The 27,801-nt window shown below is 43.8% G+C and overlaps 1 protein-coding gene across 5 annotated transcripts; it reads right to left on the bottom strand.

Annotated features, from left to right (window-relative positions):
- Positions 1-120: 120 nt before the first annotated feature.
- LOC121542367 (syntaxin-3-like) lies at positions 121-27,801 on the bottom strand. Of its 5 annotated transcripts, none has more exons than XM_041851780.2 (10): positions 27,375-27,801; positions 7,951-8,025; positions 7,765-7,864; positions 7,579-7,653; positions 7,409-7,479; positions 7,173-7,281; positions 7,008-7,081; positions 6,813-6,947; positions 6,194-6,304; positions 121-541 (listed from the first exon to the last, which is right to left on the bottom strand). In XM_041851780.2, the coding sequence occupies exons 1-10, from the start codon at positions 27,402-27,404 to the stop codon at positions 458-460; spliced, it is 864 nt and encodes a 287-aa protein (XP_041707714.1). In that variant the 5' UTR covers positions 27,405-27,801; the 3' UTR covers positions 121-457. The 5 variants fall into 5 exon arrangements, 3 of the variants coding, with proteins under 3 accessions (XP_041707714.1, XP_041707721.1, XP_041707706.1); XM_041851787.2 differs by lacking the exon at positions 121-541 and adding an exon at positions 3,216-4,412; XM_041851772.2 differs by lacking the exon at positions 121-541 and adding an exon at positions 5,108-5,226.

The following is a 27,801-nucleotide window of genomic DNA, read 5'->3' as shown; positions in this document are numbered from 1 at the left end:
TCTTGGTCAAATAGCCCTTACACAGCCTGGAGGTGTGTTTTGGGTCATTGTCCTGTTGAAAAACAAATGATAGTCCCACTAAGCGCAAACCAGATGGGATGGCGTATAGCTGCAGAATGCTGTGGTAGCCATGCTGGTTAATTGTGCCTTGAATGAGTAGGTGTGTCCAAACATTGACTGGTACTGTATTTTGCATACAGATGATACTCCTACAACACCCTACTGTCATTGCCAGGGGGCGCCAATCTCAGTCCATAGGTCCACAAGATTTTCATAACAGTCCTAGGATGGAAAATCACACTGAACCTATGTCATCTGAATGAGAAATTGAAGCAGTGCGCTAAATAAATATACATTTAAAAAACAATGACATTTTCCAACACTTCAAACAGCAAGAGGACAGAGAGAACCAGGTCAGGGAGCACGGGAGGCTGAGATAAGTAGTCAAAGGTTATTTTTAAGTGTCTTTTTTTGTAATAAGGAAGAGACGGACACCAGTCAAAAAGGTTCTATGGGAAACTGAGGCCATTCTTCTGTTCATCTGAAAGAAAGGGAGAGGAAAAAGAGAATGAAAAAAAAGAGGAAACAGTTAGCCATTGATAATCAAGTGGGCCATAATCTAAATGGTGCTAGATGGATAACCGCGTGTGTCCTTTTTAAACCTCTACGAGAAAAAACTATACAAATAGGAAAACCCAACGATCCCGATAATGGCACAGCACAATGTGATCATCATCTTCTTCTGCATATTCAAAAGGACAGCAGAGCAAAATAAGTGAGAAATGAAAAAGGAGGACAGGAGCCCATCATAGGACAGTTAAAATGTAACAGAACATTTACTGGATTGCTGGTCCCTATTTGAATAAATCAAAAACACTTACAGTATTTAACTGATTAATTAAATACAACAACCTACAGTATATCATTTAGCAAATGTGAAATTTGATCATCAGTAATAGACATTATCTCTACAAAACGAGGTAGATAGGACTGTAAACATCTCATCAAAACTCCAATGGAAGCACAGACAGTAACCCATTTTCTGGCCATCCCATAGGAGGATGCCATACCAACAATGGAAGGACCATGTTAACAGGGGAGAGCAGGGTCAGAGGGGAGGGTGTGTGTCTGGGTCAGTATGGCCTGTTTGAGTGAGAGAGCGAGAGACATACAGTGGGGGAAAAAAGTATTTAGTCAGCCACCAATTGTGCATGTTCTCCCACTTAAAAAGATGAGAGAGGCCTGTAATTTTCATCATAGGTACACGTCAATTATGACAGACAAAATGAGAAAAAAAAATCCAGAAAATCACATTGTAGGATTTTTAATGAATTTATTTGCAAATTATGGTGGAAAATAAGTATTTGGTCAATAACAAAAGTTTCTCAATACTTTGTTATATACCCTTTGTTGGCAATGACACAGGTCAAACGTTTTCTGTAAGTCTTCACAAGGTTTTCACACACTGTTGCTGGTATTTTGGCCCATTCCTCCATGCAGATCTCCTCTAGAGCAGTGATGTTTTGGGGCTGTCGCTGGGCAACACGGACTTTCAACTCCCCTCCAAAGATTTTCTATGGGGTTGAGATCTGGAGACTGGCTAGGCCACTCCAGGACCTTAAAATGCTTCTTACGAAGCCACTCCTTCGTTGCCCGGGCGGTGTGTTTGGGATCATTGTCATGCTGAAAGACCCAGCCACGTTTCATCTTCAATGCCCTTGCTGATGGAAGGAGGTTTTCACTCAAAATCTCACGATACATGGCCCCATTCATTCTTTCCTTTACACGGATCAGTCGTCCTGGTCCCTTTGCAGAAAAACAGCCCCAAAGCATGATGTTTCCACCCCCATGCTTCACAGTAGGTATGGTGTTCTTTGGATGCAACTCAGCATTCTTTGTCCTCCAAACACGACGAGTTGAGTTTTTACCAAAAAGTTCTATTTTGGTTTCATCTGACCATATGACATTCTCCTAATCCTCTTCTGGATCATCCAAATGCACTCTAGCAAACTTCAGACGGGCCTGGACATGTACTGGCTTAAGCAGGGGGACAGGTCTGGCACTGCAGGATTTGAGTCCCTGGCGGCGTAGTGTGTTACTGATGGTAGGCTTTGTTACTTTGGTCCCAGCTCTCTGCAGGTCATTCACTAGGTCCCCCCGTGTGGTTCTGGGATTCTTGCTCACCGTTCTTGTGATCATTTTGACCCCACGGGGTGAGATCTTGCGTGGAGCCCCAGATCGAGGGGGATTATCAGTGGTCTTGTATGTCTTCCATTTCCTAATAATTGCTCCCACAGTTGATTTCTTCAAACCAAGCTGCTTACCTATTGCAGATTCAGTCTTCCCAGCCTGGTGCAGGTCTACAATTTTGTTTCTGGTGTCCTTTGACAGCTCTTTGGTCTTGGCCATAGTGGAGTTTGGAGTGTGACTGTTTGAGGTTGTGGACAGGTGTCTTTTATACTGATAACAAGTTCAAAGAGGTGCCATTAATACAGGTAACGAGTGGAGGACAGAGGAGCCTCTTAAAGAAGAAGTTACAGGTCTGTGAGAGCCAGAAATCTTGCTTGTTTGTAGGTGACCAAATACTTATTTTCCATTTTTGTTTTTCTGGAAAGAAAAATCTCAATTTGTCTGTCATAGTTGACGTGTACCTATGATGAAAATTACAGGCCTCTCTCATCTTTTTAAGTGGGAGAACTTGCACAATTGGTGGCTGACTAAATACTTTTTTTCCCCACTGTACCTGCTCTTTACTTCAGTACCTTTAACCCAGACTCTAGGTCAGGGTTCACCAACTAGCAGCCCACTGGCCAAATTTGGCCAAAGTTCTCTGAGATAAAAACCATGTTTGGGCTTCTTGTGGTCAATTTGCAGTCTACAAATTATTTATAATTATGTTTTGGCCCCCTGACCATCCACTCAAGAAAAAAAAACGTCCCACGGCTAATTCTAGTTGAGAATCCCTGCTCTAGGTGCTGCAGTCATTGCCATAAGAGATCTCATTAGCCAATTTCTGTATTACAATACAGCAGATTGATAATTACTTATCACCATAAATACACATTTCTTCAGAGAATCACGTGCACTTACAGTCAAACAAGATTCACTCACACCAGCCACACTAACACATATTCACACACTCATTCAGACGTGCAGATTTCAGCAGCATGAACCACAAAACAATTTAGGAAAACAAAGCAGTCTCAACCAAACCATTAAAAAACAAAATATTTTATTCCTTCATTAAAATCTCTGGAATCCACCATAATACTACAGTGAAGATTACATTTAAAATACATTTAAAAACTATTTAAAAAATGTTCAGCTTGAAATTTCCAGACCCTCAATGTCACATTTCATTTAGGGCCTCGTCAATGGCTACAGCGTCTGAGGTGTGGGGTGCATGAAATTAATTTGATTGGACAGATTGTAAAGGACGGCTTAAGAAGCAAATCAGATGTTAGACTAAGATCTCTCCCAAACGCTCAGAGGTAAGGTGTGCTTTAGGAGTAAAAAAAGAACACAATTCAAGTGGCATCAAACATGCACAGAGTCATTGCCTTCACATAGACTGAAGTGAAATCCACTGGTGTCCCTCCTCAATAAATTTTTTATTTTTTTATTTTTTTAGTCATTTTAGCAGACGCTCTTATCCAGAGCGACTTACAGTTAGTGAGTGCATACATTTTCATACTGACACTCCTCTCCCCATACAAGAATCATAGGTGAGTTAAACAACGCACCATTCCTCTGTGGGCTGGAGGAGGCTGTGGATGGCTACTTTTCAGCTTGGAGGGTCATAATGGCAAGACAATAAGGCAAGGGTGGTGGTAGGGGTACATTAAGTAGATGGAGGTTTTTGTTACGGGGAGAGGAGTGTCAGATTCCCTTCAGTGTGGATCAAGATCAATCAAATTATTGACATTATTGGATTAATAGAGAGCAGTTCAGAGAATGTCAATGAAATGTTGCATGGTGTCCATTTAGTTGTGTGTGAGGGTAAAGATTTCCACTTCTTCAGATTCCCTTTTTTTTTTAGCTTTATCAGATGCTAATAACCAGTCTCAGCTTTGGTCCCCTTGTTTCTCTCCCACCTGTTGCTCATCCTCTCAGCCACTTCAAGGGGGACACCAGCCTGCTCCAACTAGGAAGTCCCACTGGCTGGGCCTTTTTCAATTGGTACAGTAAGAGGGGGAGTGTCCAAGGGCAAGAGGAGGGATAGGTTGAGTCTTCATCCCCCTCTTTGGCTTTACAGCTGGAGGAGGGCAAGATTGAGTGATGATGAAGATGAATGAAGAGGGTGAGGTTGGTTGGGGGACGTGGTCCATCTATTACCCTACTGTCTGTGATAGGATGATGGCGAGGATGAGGAGAGCGAGCACAGCACAGACCACTGCTATAATTATTTTCTTCTACAGAGGGGGAGAAAAAAGGGGAGAACAAATACATCAGTATTTACGGTAACAAATGAGGTGGTGATAGACAGAGGTACGGAGGGAAATGAAGCTCTTAACATGATGGGCGGGAATATCATGCACTGTCAGCCATCATCAGGCCATTCTGACCAATGGAGGCTCTTTGATGCAGAGTATGCAGAACTTCTATTGGCCGATACGAGTCAGTGATTGACAGCAAATCAAGATCCCACCCATCTCAACACAGTGAATCATCATCACTGTTATAGTCAAACAGGACACACTACAGAGCCCAAAGACCCCAATGAGAAACTGAGACCCACATATACAATCCCACACAGCCCAAAGACACCATTGAGAGACTGACACACACACACACACACAGTGCCAATCAGTGACCAGGCCATAGAGCTAAATAATGCAATTTCTATGGACCCAGCCCTTACCATGGGCAACAAGTGCACTTGTGGTATGCTTAGCAGGAACTCCTGATAAGACATGCAGTACCCATAGATAGTACAAACAGACCAAGGAGCATGAACACCTATACATTTTAGTACCTTAACACACACACACACACACACACACACACACACACACAGCCGAGGGCAAGGAAAATGTAAACCGTGGCCAAAGTTCTAGATCCCACTACACCCACTGTGACACTCCAGAGTTCCTCCAGCTTTACTCACCCTTTACACAACTCTTTTTTGCACACCTCTCATCTCTCCTTCAATCCCACCGACAACCCAATAATCAGAGCCACTATGGCCAGCACGATAATCAGAACTGCCACTATTATCACAATTTTCTGTGGGGAACAATTAAGTGTCTGCTATGAAGACCATTTATTGTGGACAACACCTTTATAACTAATTTGTAAAGGACAAAGCAACAACAGAAACACATCTCTCTTCAAACATTTTTTAACATCCTAAAACACACATGCATGCATGACTCAGAGCAAAATGTTACATAAAGTGACCATAAATCGCTCTAAAACATGTAAAACTACAGTCAATCACCAAATCAAGTGATGGGGAACAACTGTAGTTACCATTGAAAGGCAAAAATGCTGTACAGCTAGAAAGGACGCGGAAAATGAAGAGAGAGAAGGAGAAAGACCAGAGATGTGTGAGAGGTTGTGTGTGTGTGTGTGTGTGTCCTCTGTCGGGGGGTATTGGTCCATATCTGGAGGAGGGTTCAAGGTTTGGGATGGGGATTGTTGGGTACCAGGGTGCCAGGCCAATAGAGGCTGGTCAACGGAGCAGGAGGAGGGGCCAGGAGGTGGGACTTGGGCCTTTCTATAGCCACTGACACGACGGGCCTCCTGCTGAAACTTGGCGGCTTTCTTAGTGTCAGCTACCTCCCGCTCCACGAAGCCCACCGATTGGTCCATGTTGCTCTCAATCCTGTCAATCATTCCGCCCTGGCAGAGGGCGGGACATTGCAGGAAAGAGATATGCAGAGGAAGTGAGAGAAAGAGCGAGACGGGAGCAGAGAAAAGCAGAAAAGAAGACAAACGTAGATTGTGTTACAGTGGTGTGTGCGTGATCAACAGTGTGTGAGGGGAGTGTATACAGTCCTTAGAGTGTGTGGTATTTCAATGTGAAAGTATGTGAAAATGTTGATGAGTTTCAGAAATTGCTGCATACTGTACAGAAGCTTCCTAGAAACAGGGATTGTAGCACAGTAGATTTAGGTTAAGGTAGTTAGTAAATGGGTTTAGTTGATTCGTATCCGGGTGTTGGTAGACAGTGTTGGATGGAGTGCAGTACCTTGCGTGCTTTGCTCTGGTACCTGATGGCTTTTTTGGTCTCAGTCTTAGCCACTGTTATATGATCCTGCGCTTTACACACTTGAGCTTCTATATTGTTTACAATGTCACCCTGAAAGATAAACACACACACAGTGAGTATACAGACATAGAAAAAAAAGCAACAATAAGAAAGCAGGAGTATCTATTCTACAGACTCCATGGTAACTGATTGCATCAAATACAAAAACGACACCACAAAGAGGAATATGTTAGGAAGAAGTAAGATGCTTACCTCGCACACGACTACCCCTCAGACAGCATAGGATAACCAACAAGATACATGTGGTTACATAGATTATATGTAGTTGTGGTGACTATACAGTATGGGGTTGTGTCGATTCCAATGGGGCTAAGTCAAATGTGACTCTTACTAAGAATGGAGACTCTTACTGAAGATGAATGAGTGATGGAGGGAGAGACAGATGGACAGAGGAGGAACGCAGAGCAGAAGGAGGGGGGAAGGGAGTGAACAGAATAGAAAGTTAGACCCAGTAGGGTTAAAATGTAGGATAGAGATCTGAAATAATAGATGGATGGATGACTGAATAGATGGATGAGACAGAGGAGGAGGAGTGTACCTGGCTCTCCACCAGCATGGCGATGTCTACGAACATGTCGTGCAGCTCTTTGATACTGCTCTCCAGACGCACAATGTCTTTGTGTCGCGCCTCGATCTCACTGAGAGCCTGCTTGGAGATCCCAGAGTCCATGATCTACAGAAGGGAGACGGTTAGTACACACACGCACACACACCCACACAAACTATTTCTTACCCCTGAAGTGAAGACGGCCGAGTTTCCACCCTCTAACATCTCTTCAAGCTCCTCGTCTGTCGTGGCTTTGCCAGCTGAGAAACAGAGGATAATTTTTGTTCATACATAAGGTTATGATCCACTTCTGTTTATATAAAACTGCGTGTAAGACTGTGTGTAACTCACTGATCTCTAGCTGTCTCTGGATGCGTCCTTTACTCCTCTCCCTGAAGTCCACCTGGGCCTCATTGTACTTAGTCATCACGTTCACAAACTTCCTGGACAGCACTGCATGCTGGGAGGACAGGAAACAGACAGGGCCACAAGCCATAACAATCCAATAGTTATTCATTTCTATGGTAACATTGACGGTTAGGCACAGGGTTACGTAAAGGGTTTGGGGAGAACTTTCGGAGGCTAACCTGTGATTTGCGTATCCGCATGTCAGCTGAAATCCTCTCCTCTTCCTCAGACTCCAGATTCCTCTCGATGGCTGAGAACCAATCAACATGTTTCACCAATCAGTAGTCACCCATACCGGAATTAACCAATCAGCATTTAGTCTGTGTTGTATCGTGTGTGAGGTTCTCACTTTTGAGTTTGTTGCGGGCGTTGTTAGCCATCTTCTTGATGTCATTGGTGACAGCCTCCAAGTCATCCTGCGTTTCTGGAGGAAAAAACACAAATGAAAAGACACGCTGACAGTAACAGGTAGCAAAGACAGAGATGAGGAAGGGATGGGGGGGACAGAGAGAGTAGCAGAGGCAGTATGTTTTACTCTGGTCTGATGTGGGGGCAGACAGGATGACTGAGTAGAGCTTCTTGACTTCACACACATTCTCATCAATCTTATCAATACTGTTCCTGATATCCTCGATCTGAAAGAGTGAAAAAATACAATTACACACACACACACACACACACACACACACACACACACAGTCAGTTGCAAAAACAAACTCACCTGAGAGAAGAACTCATCCATAAAAGCTGCATTGTCAATAGCAATTTCCACTTCCTCATCGTCATTGTCGCATGTCTATGAGGAAAAGCAGAAGGCAGCATGAGTAGTGTACGTACTGTATTCAAACAACAAAGTGGATCAACCGCATATGCACACTGACGTCATAACTGTAAATAGAGAACGTACAGCAGCCTAAGTACAGAGACCACAAGGCTTGGTGATATTGACACTGAGAAGGGAACAGAACCAGCTCTTAGCTGACGTCTCCTGCATGAATAGACATCAGATAAAGGAGTAAACAGACGTAACACCACCATGCCTCAGCTGGCCTGTGGGGGGGGGGGAATAATAGTGAAGACATCAAAACTATGAAATAAAACATATGGAATCATGTAGTAACCAAAAAAGTGTTAAACAAATCAAAATATATTATATATTTGAGATTCTTCAACTAGCCACCCTTTGCCTTGATGACAGCGTTGCACACACTGTCAACCAGCTCACCTGGAATGTTTTTCCAACAGTCTTGAAGGAGTTCCAACATATGCTGAGCACTTGTTGGCTGCTTTTCCTTCACTCTGCGGTCCGACTCATCCCAAACCATCTCAATTTGGTTGAGGTCGGGGGATTGCGGAGGCTAGGTCATCTGATGCAGCACTCCATCACTCTCCTTCTTGGTCAAATAGCCCTTACACATCCTGGAGGTGTGTTGGGTCATTGTCCTGTTGAAAAACCATTGATAGTCCCGCTAAGCCCAAACCAGATGGGATGGCGTATCGCTGCAGAATGCTGTGGTAGCCATGCTGGTTAAGTGTGCCTTGAATTCTAAATAAATCACAGACAGCATCACCAGCAAAGCACCCCCAAACCATAACACCTCCTCCTCCATGCTTTACGGTGGGAAATACACATGCAGAGATCATCTGTTCACCCACACCGCGTCTCACAAAGACACGGTGGTTGGAACCAAAAATCTAAAATTTGGAATCCAGACCAAAGGATAAATTTACACCGGTCTAATGTCCATTGCTCGTGTTTCTTGGCCCAAGCAAGTCTCTTCTTCTTATTGGTATCCTTTAGTAGTGGTTTCTTTGCAGCAATTCGACCATGAGGGCCTGATTCACACAGTCCCCTCTGAACAGGTGGGGAACAGGCGTGTCTGTTACCTGAACTCTGAAGCATTTATTTGGGCTGCAATTTCTGAGGCTGGTAACTCCCCCCATCTTGTCACAATACAACTGATTGGCTGAAACGCATTAAGAAGGAAAGAAATTAACTTTTAAGACGGCACACCTGTTAATTGAAATGCATTCCAGGTGACTACCTCATGAAGCTGGTTGAGAGAATGCGAAGAGTGTGCAAAGCTGTCATCAAGGCAAAGGGTGGCTATTTGAAGAATCTCAAACATAAAATACATTTTGATTTGTTCAACACTTTTTTGGTTACTACATGATTCCATATGTGTTATGTCATAGTTTTGATGTCTTCCCTATTAATCTACAATGTAAAAAATAGTCAAAATAAAGAAAAACCCTTGAATGAGTAGGTGTTCTAAAACTTTTGAACAGTAATATATATATATATATATATATATATATATATATATATATAGTTGAAGTCGGAAGTTTACATACACCTTAGCCAAATAGATTTAAACTCAGTTTTTCACAATTCCTGACATTTAATCCTAGTAAAAATTCCCTATCTTAGTTCAGTTAGGATCACCACTTTATTTTAAGAATGTGAAATGTCAGAATAATAGAGAATGATTTATTTCAGCTTTTATTTATTTCATTTCAACACATTCCCAGTGGGTCAGAAGTTTACATACACTCAATTAGTATTTGGTAGGACTGCCTTTAAATTGTTTAACTTGGTTCAAACGTTTCGGGTAGCCTTCCACAAGCTTCCCACAATAAGTTGGGTGAATTACTGTGGATATAGATACTTTTGTACCCGTTTCCTCCAGCATCTTCACAAGGCCTTTGCCATTGTTCTGGGATTGATTTGCACTTTTCGCAACAAAGTACGTTCATCTCTAGGAGACAGAACGCATCTCCTTGCTGAGCGATATGACGGCTGCGTGGTCCCATGGTGTTTATACTTGCGTACTATTGTTTGTACAGATGAACGTGGTACCTTCAGGCATTTGGAAATTGCTCCCAAGGATGAACCAGACTTGTGGAGGTCTACCATTGTCTTTCTGAGGTCTTGGCTGATTTCTTTTGATTTTCCCCATGATGTCAAGCAAAGAGGCACCGAGTTTGAAGGTAGGCCTTGAAATACATCCACAGGTACACCTCCAATTGACTCAAATGATGTCAATTAGCCTATCAGAAGCTTCTAAAGCCATGCCATCATTTTCTGGAATTTTACAAGCTGTTTAAAGGCAGAGTTACCTTAGTGTATGTAAACGTCTGACCCACTGGAATTTTGATACAGTGAATTATAAGTGCAATAATCTGTCTGTAAACAACTGTTGGAAAAATTACTTGTGTCATGCACAAAGTAGATGTCCTAACCGACTTGCCAAAACTATAGTTTGTTAACAAGAAATTTGTGGAGTGGTTGAAAAACGAGTTTTAATGACTCCAACCTAAGTGTATGTAAACTTACGACTTCAACTGTATACACACACACACACTACTGTTCAAAAGTTTGGGGTCACTTAGAAATGTCCTTGTTTTCCATGAAGACATTTAAGCATGTGAACCCCCGCAAGGCTGCCAGCACAGACGACATCCCTAGCCGCGTCCTCAGAGCATGTGCAGACCAGCTGCCTGGTGTGTTTACGGACATATTCAATGTCTCCCTTTTCCAGTCTGCTGTTCCCACATGCTTCAAGATGGCCACCATTGTTCCTGTACCCAAGAAAGCAAAGGTAACTGAACTAAATGACTATCGCCCCGTAGTACTCACCTCTGTCATCATGAAGTGCTTTGAGAGACTAGTCAATGATCATATCACCTCTACGTTACCTGTCACCCTAGACCCACTTCAATTTGCTTACCGCCCCAATAGATCCACAGACGATGCAATCGCCATCACACTGCACACTGCCCTATCCCATCTGGACAAGAGGAACACCTATGTAAGAATGCTGTTCATTGACTATAGCTCAGCATTCAACACTATAGTACCCTCCAAACTCATCATTAAGCTCGAGGCCCTGGGTCTGAACCCCGCCCTGTGCAACTGGGTCTTGGACTTCCTGACGGGCCACCCCCAGGTGGTGAAGGTAGGAAACATCTCCACTTCACTGATCCTCAACACTGGGGCCCCACAAGGGTGCGTGCTCAGCCCCCTCCTCTACTCCCTGTTCACCCATGACTGCGTGGCCAAGCACGCCTCCAACTCAATCATCAGGTCTGCAGACAACAGTAGAAGGCTTGATTACCAACGATGACGAGACCGCCTACAGGGAGGAGGTGAGGGCTCTGGGAGTGTGGTGCCAGGAAAATAACCTCTCACTCAACGTCAACAAAACAAAGGAGATGATCGTGTACTTCAGGAAACAGCAGAGGGTGCACCCCACTATCCACATCGACGGGACCGCAGTGGAGAAGGTGGAAAGCTTCAAGTTCCTTGGTGTACACATCACTGACAAACTGAAATGGTCCACCCACCCAGACAGTGTGGTGAAGAAGGCACAACAGAGCCTCTTCAACCTCAGGAGGCTGAAGAAATTTAGCTTGGCACCTAAATCCCTCAAACTTTTACAGGTGCACAATTGAGAGCATCCTGTTGGGCTGTATCACCGCCTGGTACGGCAACTGCACCGCCTGTAACCGCAGGGCTCTCCAGAGGGTGGTCCGGTCTGCCGAACGCATTAACGGGGGCAAACTACCCGCCCTCCAAGACACCTACAGCACCCGATGACACAGGAAGGCCAAAAAGATCATCAAAGACATCAACCACCCGAGCCACTGCCTGTTCACCCAGCTATCATCCAGAAGGCGAGGTCAGTCTAGGTGCATCAAAGCTGGGACCGAGAGACTGAAAAACAGCTTCTATCTCAAGGCCATCAGACTGTTAAATAGCCATCACTAGCACATTAGAGACTGCTGCTGCCTATTGAAATCACTGGCAACTTTAAGAAATGGAACACTAGTCACTTTAATAATGTTTACATATCTTGCACTACTCATCTCATATGTATATACTGCATTCTATTCTATAATATTCTACTGTATCTTAGTCCATGCCGCTCTGTCATTGCTTGTCCATATATGTATATATTCTTAAATTCCATTCCTTACTAGATTTGTGTGTGTATTGGGTATATGTTGTGAAATTGTTAGATATTACTGCACTGTCGGAGCTAGAAGCACAAGCATTTCGCTACAACCGCAATAACATCTGCTAAACACGTGTATGTGACAAATAAAATTTGATTTGATTTGAATATACATGAAATGAGTTTGAATATGAAATATAGCAAAATACATAGGAAATATAGTCATTGACAAGGTTAGAAATAATGATTTTTAATATAAATAATAATTGTGTACTTCAAACTTTGCTTTCGTCAAAGAATCCTCCATTTGCAGCAATTACAGCCTTGCAGACCTTTGGCATTCTAGTTGTCAATTTGTTGAGGTAATCTGAAGAGATTTCATCCCATGCTTCCTGAAGCACCCCCCACAAGTTGGATTGGCTTGATGGACACATCTTACGTACCATACGGTCAAGCTGCTCTCACAATAGCTCAATAGGATTGAGATCCGGTGACTGTGCTGGCCACTCCATTATAGACAGAATACCAGCTGACTGCTTCTTCCATAAATAGTTATTGCATAGTTTGGAGCTGTGCTTTGGGTCATTGTCCTGTTGTAGGAGGAAATTGGCTCCAATCAAGCACCGTCCACAGGGTACGGCATGGCGTTGCAAAATTGAGTGATAGCCTTCCTTCTTCAAGATCCCTTTTACCCTGTACAAATCTCCCACTTAACCACCACCAAGCACCCCCAGACCATCACATTGCCTCCACCATGCTTGACAGATGGCATCAAGCACGCCTCCAGCATCTTTTCATTTGGTCTGCGTCTCACAAATGTTCTTCTTTGTGATCCGAACACCTCAAACTTCGATTTGTCTGTCCATAACACTTTTTTTCCAATCTTCCTCTGTCCAGTGTCTGTGTTCTCTGGCCCATCTTAATATTTTCTTTTTATTGGCCAGTCTGAGATATGGCTTTTTCTTTGCAACTGTGCCTAGAAGGTCAGCATCCCGGAGTCGCCTCTTCACTGTTGACGTTGAGACTGGTGTTTTGCGGGTACTATTTGATGAAGCTGCCAGTTGAGGACCTGTGAGGCGTCTGTTTCTCAAACTAGACACTAATGTATTTGTCCTCTTACTCAGTTGTGCACCGGGGCCTCCCACTCCTTTCTATTCTGGTTAGAGCCAGTTTGTGCTGTTCTGTGAAGGGAGTAGTACACAGCGTTGTACAAGATCTTCAGTTTCTTGGCAATTTCTCGCATGGAATAGCCTTAATTTCTCAGAACAAGAATAGACTGACGAGTTTCAAAAGAAAGTTTTGTTTCTGACCATTTTGAGTCTGTAATCGAACCCACAATTGCTGATGTTCCAGATACTCAACTAGTCTCAAGAAGGCCAGTTTTATTGCTTCTTTAATCAGCACAACAGTTATCAGCTGTGCTAACATAATTGCAAAAGGGTTTTCTAATGATCAATTAGCCTTTTAAAATGATAAACTTGGATTAGCAAACACAACGTGCCATTGGAACACAGGACTGATGGTTGCTAATAATGGGCCTCTGTACGCCTATGTAGATATTCCATTAAAAATCAGCCGTTTCCAGCTACAATAGCCATTTACAACATTAACAATTGCTTTTCTTTCGAAAACAAGGACATTTCTATGTGACCCCAAACTTTTGAACGGTAGTGTATATACACACACATTCACCGGACAGTTTATTAGGTACACCACCCATTCATGAAAATGGTTCTCTCCTACAGCCAGTGAGTCACATGGCCGTGGCTTGCTATATAAAGCAGGCAGACAGGCATTGAGCCATTCAGTTACTGTTCGATTGAACGTTATTATGGGCAAAACGAGTACAACAATGGTGTGCAGAACGGCATCTCGGAATACACAACTCATCGATCCTTGTCACGGATGGACGATTGCAGCAGACAACTACACTGGGTTCCACTCCTATCAGTTGAAAAAAACAAGAAGCGTCTCCAGTGGGCACGCCAATCAAATTTGCCTAAACCTACTGTTCACTAGCTACAGTTGAAGTCAGAAGTTTCCATACACTTAGGTTGGAGTCATTAAAAACCTTGTTTTTCAACCACTTCACAAATTTCTTGTTAACAAACTATAGTTTTGGCAAGTCGGTTAGGACATCTACTTTGTGCATGACACAAGTAATTTTTCCAACAATTGTTTACAGACATTATTTCATTGTATCACAATTCCAGTGGGTCAGAAGTTTACATACACTAAGTTGACTGTGCCTTTAAACAGCTTGAAAAATTCCAGAAAATGATGTCATGGCTTTAGAAGCTTCTGATAGGCTAATTGACATAATTTGAGTCAATTGGAGGTGTACCTGTGGATGTATTTCAAGGCCTACCTTCAAACGCAGTGCCTCTTTGCTTGACATCATGGGAAAATCAAAAGAAATCAGCCAAGAACTCAGAAAGAAAATGGTAGACCTCCGCAAGTGTGGTTCATCCTTGCGAGCAATTTCCAAACGCCTGAAGGTACCACGTTCATCTGTACAAACAATAGTACGCAAGTATAAGCACCATGGGACCACGCAGCAGTCATACCGCTCAGGAAGGAGACGCGTTCTGTCTCCTAGAGATGAACGTACTTTGGTGCGAAAAGTGCAAATCAATCCCAGAACAACAGCAAAGGACCTTGTGAAGATGCTGGAGTATCTATATCCACAATAAAACAAGTCCTATATCGACATAACCTGAAAGGCCGCTCAGCAAGGAAGAAGCCACTGCTCCAAAACAGCCATAAACATTTACATTTACGTCATTTAGCAGACGCTCTTATCCAGAGCGACTTACAAATTGGTGCATTCACCTTATAGCCAGTGGGATAACCACTTTACCATTTTTTTTGGGGGGGGTGGGGTGGGGTAGAAGGATTACTTTATCCTATCCCAGGTATTCCTTAAAGAGGTGGGGTTTCAAATGTCTCCGGAAGGTGGTGAGTGACTCCGCTGTCCTGGCGTCGTGAGGGAGCTTGTTCCACCATTGGGGTGCCAGAGCAGCGAACAGTTTTGACTGGGCTGAGCGGGAACTGTGCTTCCGCAGAGGTAGGGGAGCCAGCAGGCCAGAGGTGGATGAACGCAATGCCCTCGTTTGGGTGTAGGGACTGATCAGAGCCTGAAGGTACGGAGGTGCCGTTCCCCTCACAGCTCCGTAGGCAAGCACCATGGTCTTGTAGCAGATGCGAGCTTCAACTGGAAGCCAGTGGAGTGTGTGGAGGAGCAGGGTGAGGTGAGAGAACTTGGGAAGGTTGAACACCAGACGGGCTGCGGCATTCTGGATGAGTTGTAGGGGTTTAATGGCACAGGCAGGGAGCCCAGCCAACAGCGAGTTGCAGTAATCCAGACAGGAGATGACAAGTGCCTGGATTAGGACCTGTGCCGCTTCCTGTGTAAGGCAGGGTCGTGTCACTGCCTTGATGTTAGCGGAGAATGACAGGGTGTTGTCCAGGGTCACGCCAAGGCTCTTCACACTCTGGGAGGAGGACACAACGGAGTTGTCAACTGTGATGGCGAGATCATGGAACGGGCAGTCCTTCCCCGGGAGGAAGAGCAGCTCCGTCTTGCCAAGGTTCAGCTTGAGGTGGTGATCCGTTATCCATACTGATATGTCTGCCAGACATGCAGAGATGCGATTCACCACCTGGTTATCAGAAGGGGGAAAGGAGAAGATTAGTTTTGTGTCGTCTGCGTAGCAATGATAGGAGAGGCCATGTGAGGATATGACAGAGCCAAGTGACTTGGTGTATAGCGAGAATAGGAGAGGGCCTAGAACTGAGCCCTGGGGGACACCAGTGGTGAGAGCACGTGGTGCGGAGACAGCTTCGCCACGACACTTGGTAGGAGCGACCGGTCAGGTAGGACGCAATCCAAGAGTGAGCCGCGCCGAAGATGCCCAGCTCGGAGAGGGTGGCGAGGAGGATCTGATGGTTCACAGTATCAAAGGCAGCAGACAGGTCTAGAAGGACAAGAGCAGAGGAGAGAGAGTTAGCTTTAGCAGTGAGGAGAGCCTCCGTGACACAGAGAAGAGCAGTCTCAGTTGAATGACCAGTCTTGAAACCTGACTGGTTTGGATCAAGAAGGTCATTCTGAGAGAGAAAGAAGTCAAAGCATAGGGTAGGGCAGTGTGAGCAGGACCAGCAGTGTCATTTGAGGATCGGAGAGGGAGGAGGATTCAGCAGGGAGGAGAAGGTGGCAAAGAGCTTCCTAGGGTTAGAGGCAGATGCTTGGAATTTAGAGTGGTAGAAAGTGGCCTTAGCAGCAGAAACAGATGAAGAAAATGTAGAGAGGAGGGAGTGAAAAGATGCCAGGTCCGCAGGGAGTCTAGTTTTCCTCCATTTCCGCTCGGCTGCCCGGAGCCCTGTTCTGTGAGCTCGCAATGAGTCATCAAGCCACAGAGCTGGAGGGGAGGACCGAGCCGGCCGGGAGGATAGGGGACATAGAGAGTCAAAGGAGGCAGAAAGGGAGGAGAGGAGGGTTGAGGAGGCAGAATCAGGAGATTGGAGGGAGAAGGATTGATAAAAAAGCCAGTCTACGGTTTGCAACTGCATATGGGGACAAAGATCGTACTTTTTGGAGAAATGTCCTCTGGTCTGATGAAACAAAAATAGAACTGTTTGGCCATAATGACCATCGTTATGTTTGGAGGAAAAAGTGGTTGCTTGCAAGCCGAAGAACAACGTCCCAACCGTGAAGCACGGGGGTGGCAGCATCATGCTGTGGGGGTGCTTTGCTGGTGCACTTCACAAAATAGATGGGATCACGAGGAAAGAAAATTATGTGGATATATTGAAGCAACATCTCAAGACATCAGTCAGGAAGTTAAAGCTTGGTCGCAAATGGGTCTTCCAAATGGACAATGACCCCAAGCATACTTCCAAAGTTGTGGCAAAATGGCTTAAGGACAACAAAGTCAAGGTATTGGAGTGGCCATCACAAAGCCCTGACCTCAACCCTATTGTGGGCAGAACTGAAAAAGCGTGTGCGAGCAAGGAGGCCTACAAACCCGACTCAGTTACACCAGCTCTGTCAGGAGGAATGGGCCAAAATTCACCCAACTTATTGTGGGAAGCTTGTGGAAGGCTACCCGAAACGTTTGACCCAAGTTAAACAATTTAAAGGCAATGCTACCAAATACTAATTGAGTGTATGTAAACTTCTGACCCACTGGGAATGCGATGAAAGAAATAAAAGCTGAAATAAATCACTCTCTCTACTATTATTCTGACATTTCACATTCTTAAAATAAAGTGGTGATCCTAACTGACCTAAAACAGGGAATTTTTACTATGATTAAATGTCAGGAATTGTAAAAAACTGAGTTTAAATGTATTTGGCTAAGGTGTATGTAAACTTCCGACTTCAACTGTAGGTAACATGACTGAGCAACATTGTTTGTTATCAAACCAATAATTTGCAACCCGGGATTAGTTTAAAACAGCCCGCGACATGGTTTATAAAATTATATAAAATGCGCGCGAATGCCGATAGAAAGAAAAAAAGCATCTCCAGTAATATTGTTTTAACCATTTAGGCTAGAGACTAGCCATTTTCTTTGCTGTAAAGCTGCAAGCATGCTTGTCGCGAAGCAGTGCTCCATTTTCCACTCTCTGACACTAAGAGGCTACATGACAGTGAACTTGCAGTCTACTCTGACTGGTCTGTTTTCTGGGTTACAACAGGCGATGAAATGATACAATGTAACAACATTGCTCGCTGCCTGTCACGGTCGTCTATGTCGTCTAAGTATGACCAAGGCGCAGCGTGTCCAAGAAACATGACTTTATTAATTAAACGTTATCGAACTACAAAACAAAAGACGACTCAATGAAGTCCACGGTACACTGACCGAAACGGAACAAAAACCCACAACCCACATGAGAACACAAACAGTTTAAATATGGCTCCCAATCAGAGATAACGAGCCGACAGCTGACACTCGTTACCTCCGATTGGGAGTCACACGACACTACAAATAACTCACCCAAAACACAACCAAACGAATACACCCTATACAACAAAACCCCACAACAAAACCCAACAAAACAAATACACCCTGGCTCAAATACAAAAGTCCCGGAGCCAGAGTGTCACACTGCCCCAATGTAACAAATGTACAAATCTAAAAACAGAACAGAAGACTCATCAAGGTCTGGGTCTGCATTCCCGCTCGCCATCACGGCTAAATTATATTTTTTTAACTGATTGAGGAATAGATTCGTAGAAGCAGTTGAGTGAGGGCTGGTAAGGGATGCGGCTGGCTGATTACAGATGCCACACCTGATATGTGCGTGAAAGTGAAGTGGATATTATTGGACCTGCGCATACAAGAGACTAGTTGCTTAAACTCCTGAATTTATAAACAAAAGAGACTTTATAAACATTTTAGAACAGGCGCCAGCAGGTTCTTTAGATCCGTAGGGCTGAAGAAGTCGGTAGTATCATATGAAACGGTAGGACGGTATTCTAAAATGTTTGTTTCATAAGTATCATGACGTTTTGGTACTGTGATATTACCGTGGTACCAGTACACCGTGCTACACTACTCTGTACCACACAATATTACAAAGTAGCAGCAGTCTCAAGTCCTCTCAGTGTTCTCATTGTTCAATTGAAAGGGTTATCCGTTTCATGTCAACCAACATCTGTTATGATGCATGTAAATGTAATTCAGAATGACTATATAGGCTTGTGATTCAGGAAGCATCACTTGCTATTAGCTTTTGCTCTATAGGCCTTTGCCTTTGATGAAACCTGATTTTTAGTAATTTGCTCTTTAACCACCATGCTTTCAGCCGCTGTTAGCCACTAGGGCTATAATACCATACTTTTTAGCATCTGGTGCTATTAGCCTTTTCATTTTGACATGGCTAGCTACCTGTAGCCTGGAAGCTCAAGTCTCCTCTTTTACCTTTAAAGAGTCAACTTTGCCATTGCAAAATTCGGTCTACACCTCTGCATATTAATTGTATTTTTTTCCCCTCAGCTAACAGTTATACTGTTGTACTGTCAAAGTGAACGTCAGTGTTTGTCTTAGAGTGCTACTGTATGACCGAGAGTCCAAAGTCTGAGTGCTTTACTTTCCTTGTCAAACAGCCAGATCAAAGTCAAGACAAGGAGATGGGCTACCTCTTGTTTTCCTCCTCATTGCCAGTCCCTCCCTCCCCCTTCCCCTTGCTCACTCATTCCACAAATGCATCAACTGAGTTTAAGGTCTCGGAGTCAGCTGATTCCCCTGTCAGTCACACTGCATACAGGTCTGACACACACCAAATATAGTCAATTTTTAAATCATATAACTGGAAAGGACAGTGCTCCCAAGATAAGGATTTTTGGTGGGGAATTAAATTCACCAGGATCTTTTTTACAATGAGAGAAAGGTGGATATAACGATTCACTCATGATTTACCCTGGCAAAAGCTCTATACATGTACAGACATACACTTATGACACCTTCACATGCCTAGTTAGACACAGACACACACACAAACAGTCTCTCACGCTCTTAGACAGTGGTAATGCTGCGGCAGTGAGAATACTATGCACTCTTTTCCTTCATGTGTTCTCACTCAGTCTCTTATTCAGCAAAAACGAGGGAGAGAGGGGGTTGTGATGAATAGTGTCAGTTTAAACACTAAGAGCACACGGTTACAAGGGAGTGTCTCCCTCCCTCTCTTTAGTCATCTGTCTGTTATAGGACATTCTCAATCAGGCTCATAAATTTAGCTAACTCATCTTGTGATTTATGACTCCACTTGCCTTTGAGAGGATTCTGATTCTGCATAAGTAACTTGAGACATGTCTAGTTGCATATTTCCCCTATAACAGGGTAATAACTAAACAGTCTTTACAATGGTGCTCCTTCACTGATCCTTAATCTATAGACCTATGTGCTTAAGATGCTGATGTTTGATTGGTCCTCGATCTATAGGGTCTTCATAATGGAGCCGTTTCATTGGTCCTCACATGGTAATTCCGCTTAATCTCAACCAAATCCTCTTCCTGGATCTAGAGTCTAGTACATTAAGGCAGTGAAAGACTTTACAGACAAACAGATCACATTTATGTGAGACAGGGGCTCTGATTAGATGACACTATCCATAACAACTGATTTGGGATCAGCGCTTCTTCTCCAAGAGCTCAGGGTTTTCCATTAACGCCGGCTCATCAGCCGGTTACAGACTCATTTTCAGCCGGCAAATTTTTCCCCTTCATATTAACTAAGCTACTTTTCATTTAAAAGTTTCAATTCGGTAGTCCGTCGAGCCCTCTCCCACTAGAATGAACGATATGCATCTTCTATTGATAGGATAGGTGCCTGTCAGTCACAAAGTGAGTGATGACAGGAAAAGGTAGTCTGCTGTCTGTCCCGCATCCCGGTACAATTTGTGCGTGCTGTGGTTGGTTGCAGTCGGATCTCTTTACACAGAGGAAGGAGAGAGAATTATGCTCGTGAATTTGCACGTCCCATGTAATGTAAGTGGTTACTATGCGTAGAAATCTATGATTTAGCCTAATTAGTGTTTTCTGGCACATTCATTTATTTTGTTTCGCGTGTTTCACATAGCCAGCCACGTGGAGTCCTGGCACATAGTAGGCTATTTACGATGCTTTGATTGACAACTGAACAGCAAGTGTTGACTAGTTTATAAAAGGTGTCGAAATGACTTAAAGTTGATCTCCTATATCTCTTTGCCATTCATAAATCATGCAATGTACAGTTGAAGTCAGAAGTTTACATACACTTAGTTTGGAGTCATTAAAACTCGTTTTTCAACCACTCCACAAATTTCTTTTTAACAAACTATAGTTTTGGCAAGTCAGTTAGGACATCTACTTTGTGCATGACAAGTAATTTTTCCAACAATTGTTTACAGACAGATAATTTCACTTATAATTCACTGTATCACAATTCCAGTGGGTCAGAAGTTTACATACACTAAGTTGACTGTGCCTTTAAACAGCTTGGAAAATTACAGAAAATGATGTCATGGCTTTAGAAGCTTCTGATAGGCTAATTGACATCATTTGAGTCAATTGGAGGTGTACATGTGGATGTATTTCAAGGCCTACCTTCAAACTCAGTGCCTCTTTGCTTGACATCATGGGAAAATCCAAAGAAATCAGCCAACACCTCAGAAATAAATTGTAGACCTCCACAAGTCTGGTTCATCCTTGGGAGCAATTTCCAAACGCCTGAAGGTACCTCGTTCATCTGTACAAACAATAGTACGCAAGTATAAACACCATGGGACCACGCAGCCGTCATATCGCTCAGGAAGGAGATGTGTTCTGTCTCCTAGAGATGAACATACTTTGGTGCGAAAAGTGCAAATCAATCCCAGAACAACAGCAAAGGACCTTGTGAAGTTGCTGGAGGAAACAGGTACAAAAGTATCTATATCCACTGTAAAACAAGTCCTATATCGACATAACCTGAAAGGCCGCTCAGCAAGGAAGAAGCCACTGCTCCATAACCGCCATAAAAAAGCCAGACTACGGTTTGCAACTGCACATGGGGACAAAGATCTTACTTTTTGGAGAAATGTCCTCTGGTCTGATGAAACAAAAATATAACTGTTTGGCCATAATGACCATCGTTATGTTTGGAGGAAAAAGGGGGGTGGCTTGCAAGCCGAAGAACACCATCCCAACCGTGAAGCACTGGGGTGGCAGCATCATGCTGTTGGGGTGCTTTGCTGCAGGAGGGACTGGTGCACTTCACAAAATAGATGGCATCATGAGGAAGGAAAATTATGTGGATATATTGAAGTAACATCTCATGACATCAGTCAGGAAGTTAAAGCTTGGTCGCAAATGGGTCTTCCAAATGGACAATGACCCCAAGCATACTTCCAAAGTTGTGGCAACAAAGTCAAGGTATTGGAGTAGCCATCACAAAGCCCTGACCTGAAAAGGTGTGTGCGTGCAAGGAGGCCTACTAACCTGACTCAGTTACACCAGCTCTGTCAGAAGGAATGGGCCAAAATTCACCCAATTTATTGTGGGAAGCTTGTGGAAGGCTACCCGAAACGTTTGACCCAAGTTAAAGAATTTTAAAGGCAATGCTACCAAATACTAATTGAGTGTATGTAAACTTCTGACCCACTGGGAATGTGATGAAAGAAATAAAAGCTGAAATAAATAATTCTCTCTACTATTATTCTGACATTTCACATTCTTAAAATAAAGTGGTGATCCTAACTGACCTAAGACAGGGAATTTTTACTAGGATTAAATGTCAGAAAAACTGAGTTTAAATGTATTTGGCTAAGAGCTATGTAAACTTCTGACTTTAACTGTATATGTCCATGGTATTGCATAGGGACAAGTAAACAAAAGGATTTCCTATGTTTCCCTTCCTAGGATGTCGGGGCTTGCCAGACACGCCAGCCCAGGACCTCCACATCAGTCTTCACCTGCGGGATCGTCTGAGACCAGCCACCCAGACAGCTGATGAAACTGTGGGTTTGCACAACCAAAGAATTTCTGCAAACTGTCAGAAACCGTCTCAGGGAATATCATCTGCATGCTCACCAGTGTCTTGACCTGACTGCAGTTCGGTGTCATAACCGACTTCAGTGGGCATATGCTCACCTTCAATGGCCACTGGCACGCTGGAGAAGTGTGCTCTTCACGGATGAATCCTGGGTTTCAACTGTACCAGGCAGATGTAGGACAGCGTGTGTGGCGTCGCGTGGGCGAGCGGTTTGCTGATATCAACGTTGTGAAGCGGGTGCCCCATGGTGGCGGTGGGGTTATTGTATGGGCAGGCATTAGCTACGGACAACGAACACAATTGCATTTTATCGTTGGCAATTTCAATGCAAAGAGGTACCGTGGCGAGATCCTGAGGCCCATTGTCGTGCCATTCATCCACCGCCATCACCTCATGTTTCAGCATGATCATGCACGGCCCCATGTTGCAAGGATCTGTACACAATTCCTGGAAGCCTAAAATGTCCCAGTTCTTCCATGGTGTGCATACTCACCAGACATGTCACCCATTGAGCATGTTTGGGATGCTCTGGATTGACTTGTACGACAGCGTGTTCCAGTTCCAGCCAATATCCAGAAACTTCGCACAGCCATTGAAGAGGAGTGGGACAACATTCCACAGGCCACAATCATCAGCCTGATCAACTCAATGCGAAGGAGATGTGTCGTGCTGCATGAGGCAAATGGTGGTCACACCAGATACTGACTGGTTTTCTGATCCACACCCCTACTTTTTATTTTAAGTGTATTCCCAGTCATGTGAAATCCATAGATTAGGGCCTAATGAATTTATTTCAATTGACTGATTTCCTTATATGAACTGTAACTCAGTAACATCTTTGAAATTGTTGCATGTTGCATTTATATTTTTGTTCAGTGTATATTTCTATGATTGAAATGACACCCACCCTGTATTCAAGAGCATGTGTCTCAACCGATGGCGGGCACAACGCAAAAACCTCAGATTATTTAAAGTAGGGTCTAAACTACAACACACTCAGTGGCCAGTTTATTAGGTACACCCATCTAGTACCGGGTCGGACCCCCCTTTGCCTCCAGAACAGCCTGAATTCTTCAGTGCATGGATTCTACAAGGTGTGGCGTTCAAACATTGCTCAACTGGTATTATGGGAGCTAACGTGTGCCAGGAAAACATTCCCCCACACCATTACACCACCGCCACCAGCCTGTACCGTTAACACGAGGCAGGATGGGGCCCATGGACTCATGCTGCTTACACCAAATCCTGACTCTGCCATCAACATGATGCAACAGGAACCGGGATTTATCAGACCAGGCAGCGTTTTTCCACTCCTCAATTGTCCAGTGTTGTTATCGTGTGCCCACTGGAGCTGCTCCTTCTTGTCTTTAGCTGATAGATGCCCACTGGAGCTGCTCCTTCTTGTCTTTAGCTGATAGAAGTGGAACCCGGTGTGGTCGTCTTCTGCAATAGCCCATCCGTGACAAGGGCAAACGAATTGTGCGTTCCGAGAAGCCATTCTATACCACTGTTGTACTGCGCCCTTATTTGCCCATTTGTGGCCCACCTGTTAGCTTGCACGATTCTTGCCATTCTCCTTCGACCTCTTTAATCAACTATCTGTTTTCGCCCACAGGACTGCGGCTGACTGGATGTTTTTCACACCATTCACAGTAAATCCTAGACACAGTCGTGTGTGAAAAGCCCAGGAGGCCGGACGTTTCTGAGATACTGGAACCGGCACGCTTGGCACCGACGATCATACCACACTCAGTCGCTTAGGTCACTATTTTTGCACAGTAACTGAATGCCTTGATGCCTGCTTTATATAGCAAGCCACGGCCACGTGACTCACTGTCTGTAGGAGTGAATCATTTTCGTTAACGTGGTGATGTACCTAAAACTGGCCACTGATTGTATATGCAAATATGATTTTTATTTTGTTTACGCGTTTTTTAAATCATTGATGTTAAAGATATAAAAAGTCTATTTTTATCTATGTAAATAGTCCGGGTGGCCATTTGATTAATTGTTCAGCAGTCTTATGGCTTGGGGGACCAGACTGAAGAGACCAGACTGAATATAATATGGTGTCCAGAGACATTATCTCCTATTTCCTGTTGTAGTCTGTTCTCCTGTCTACATCACCAGTCAGGTGACCTGATTATGTGCCGAGCATGAGCACGAACAACAATACAGCCCCATCAAGTTAAACATTTTAAGGAAACCAGCAGAGAGAGAAAACCCTTCAGAGGTCTACTACTGCCTCCTCAGAGTCTTGCTTTATGTAAAAAACACATCCCTAAACAAACTGCCACACCATTTTCACTTTACTTCCCAGTAGAAACCCATTGTACCTGCGAAATTACCAATGCCTCGGTGCAGCAATTGACAAACATGGCAAATATTTGGCCAACAGTAAGGGGTGGCCATGGTAACAGATCCTGACGCAGCTGGAGTGGATCAGCAGCAGTGCCTCACCCAAAGGGGAAGCTTACATTGTTCAACAGGACAGAGCATCCTGGTTTTTTTTGTGTTAGAAACTAGGCTATTGAGAGAGAGAGTCTTAAAATACCCAATACAGGTTCGAGGCTAGTGGGTCTACTCCAAGAGAGGAGTAGACATACAAAAGACCTAGAGTGGAAAGGGATCGGAGATGTAGAACAGTCACCAATCTCACCATTATAGGCCTTGCATTACGCTACTGATTGTTAATTAGTATAGGTGTCAGTTACACCTGCAGTTTAATTACAGGAGACAGATGTTTAAACAGATGTGGGAATTAAATAGCCTACAACTGTGTCCGCCTAGGTGCTTTTAGCAACGCTGGTATGTTTAGACAAAATATCTAAAGGATCATATTATTTAACCGACTTTCCAAATGTGGGTCAGTTGTAGACCAACTTCCTATCTTCTTACCTCATGTCAAAATAAAAGTCCCCCGTAAGTTATTCATTTTTGTGTCCACATATGGCGCATGTGCAGGACTTTTATTTTGGAATGAGGTAAGCAGAGAGAAAATGGTTATATGGCAGACCTACGTTTGGAAAGTCTGTTTAATAATACAATCCTTTAGATATTTTGTCTCAAATTCCCTGTCATAATGACCAACTGTCCTGCCCACCGGCACAATAAGTTAAAATGGAATTGTATTTAACTTCTGGCTTCCCACTGACTGTTTTTGTGCAACCTAATACAATTAAAAGCAGTGCTAGTTTATGTAAATACACCAGCGTTGCTAAAAGCACCAAATGTCCACCCAAATTAGAAATCAATTGACAATGGGGTCAATCTGGTCACTTGTAGCTGCTTTTAGCAACGCTAGTATTTACACACTAGTGTTGATAGGAAATTATGTTTATTCCATTAGATGTTGTTTTTTTCAAAACCCCTCCTGCATAAGGACCAAGCTTACAGACAATCGACAGAGTAAGTTGAAATATAATTTTACTTCTGGCTTCCGGCAGACTATTCTGTTTTTATGCAAGCTAATTCCCAGCAACACTAGTATGTAAATAGTAGTATTGCTAAAAGCAGCTAGGTCACTTGACACCACATTCCAATAGTGTGCAACTGCAGCCCGCAATTCAGGGCGTTCCTACATGTGGGTATTCCTGCATCTGCACACTGTTCGCCCCCACCTCCTGCTAGCACAGCAGGCGGGAGCGACACCGTGTGCTAACTAGCTAGCTTGCTAGTTAGCTAACTAGCACACGGTGTCACCGCCGCCTTCAGTGTACTGGAGAAAACCGCTAGCTACTCCGGTACACAGCAGGCGGGAGGCGACACCATGTGCTAGCGACACTGTGTGCTAGCTAGCTTGCTAGTTAGCTAGCACACGTGTCGCCCACACCTCCCGCCTGATGTGTACCGAAGTCCTCCTTAGGACTAGCTGGCTAAGCTAGCACACAGTGTCCTTCGCTCCCTCCTGCCCTCACCATCGTTAACATAACTGTGGGAAAACAGTGGCCAATAGGCAGAGGCAAAGGACACTACCGGTGTGTACCATCTATAGCTAGCTACCATTGTCAACCCCGCCTCTTCTTCTGTGGGGTTTATGGGCAGTTGGCATCCAACATTATGGTGCATTAACGCCTTCTACTGTACTGTAGCGCCCCTGCCTATGTACTGGAGTCATTTACCAATAGAAGTATAAAGAGGGGTTCCTGCAGATGCATGAATGACCTCATGCAGGAACGCCCCGAATTGCGGGATGCAGTTGCACCTTTCTCCCACATTTTCTAATCCATGGAGCGCGCAAGGACACAATGCATATGACACCTGTGGTCCCGTTACCTTGTCCTCAAACCCAACCCCCACGGTCTTACTGCCACAGAGAACACAAAAATGTCCCCAACAGACACACCGCAAAAACATATCCAAGTCATACAACCTTAACATAAACTATTATCTTTGTATCGTCTCTCATGTAGGCCATCTCTTCAATTGTAAATTAAGGCGACTCAATTTGTAATCAAATAGCGTCAGTCAACTACAGGCCTTCGGATAGGATGGTGAATAGCTTGTACACTACCGAATAAGACCAATAATGAGGTAAAACATAGTTGTGTTGAATTATAGACACTCGTTTTTTGCATAGACCATTTGTAATTTGCACTACACATGAGGTAATAATATCTGTCTAGCTCTGTGAAAAGTGCCTCTGTGTGATATATCCCAGACCCACTTACAGCTTTGAGTTGTTCCAATCGGTCCTTCATCTTGCCGACTGTTAATAAAACAAGTTTTTAAAAAATTATATATATATATATATATATATATATATATATAGTAATCTATATTTAAAATACGATCCCCAATCTGTGAAATTCCTCAACCAGCTGGACAGCTGGCTATAGAACGGAATCCCACCGCCAGTGAGTTGAAAATAAACTTTCTCAAAGTCTTGGCAAGGCTCTTCTTGAAAGTGAGTTTTGCTGCTAAAATAGCCTACTGCTTTTTCCACCAATTGTCCATACAATATGGCTGCTAAAGGAGAAAACCGTGGGTTCTTTTGCTAAATCTCTTTGCTCTGCGGATTAAAACAACAATTGTGTACAGCCCGCATAATCTCTTTCGCTCGCTCGACCCCAGTAATCGTTCTAAAACGCACTTTCT

This window comes from Coregonus clupeaformis, chromosome 3 (genome assembly GCF_020615455.1).
Source record: "Coregonus clupeaformis isolate EN_2021a chromosome 3, ASM2061545v1, whole genome shotgun sequence".
Lineage (NCBI taxonomy): Eukaryota > Metazoa > Chordata > Actinopteri > Salmoniformes > Salmonidae > Coregonus > Coregonus clupeaformis.
The sequence above is the reverse complement of the archived record's forward strand: the minus strand, read 5'-3'. Positions and strand labels throughout refer to the sequence as shown.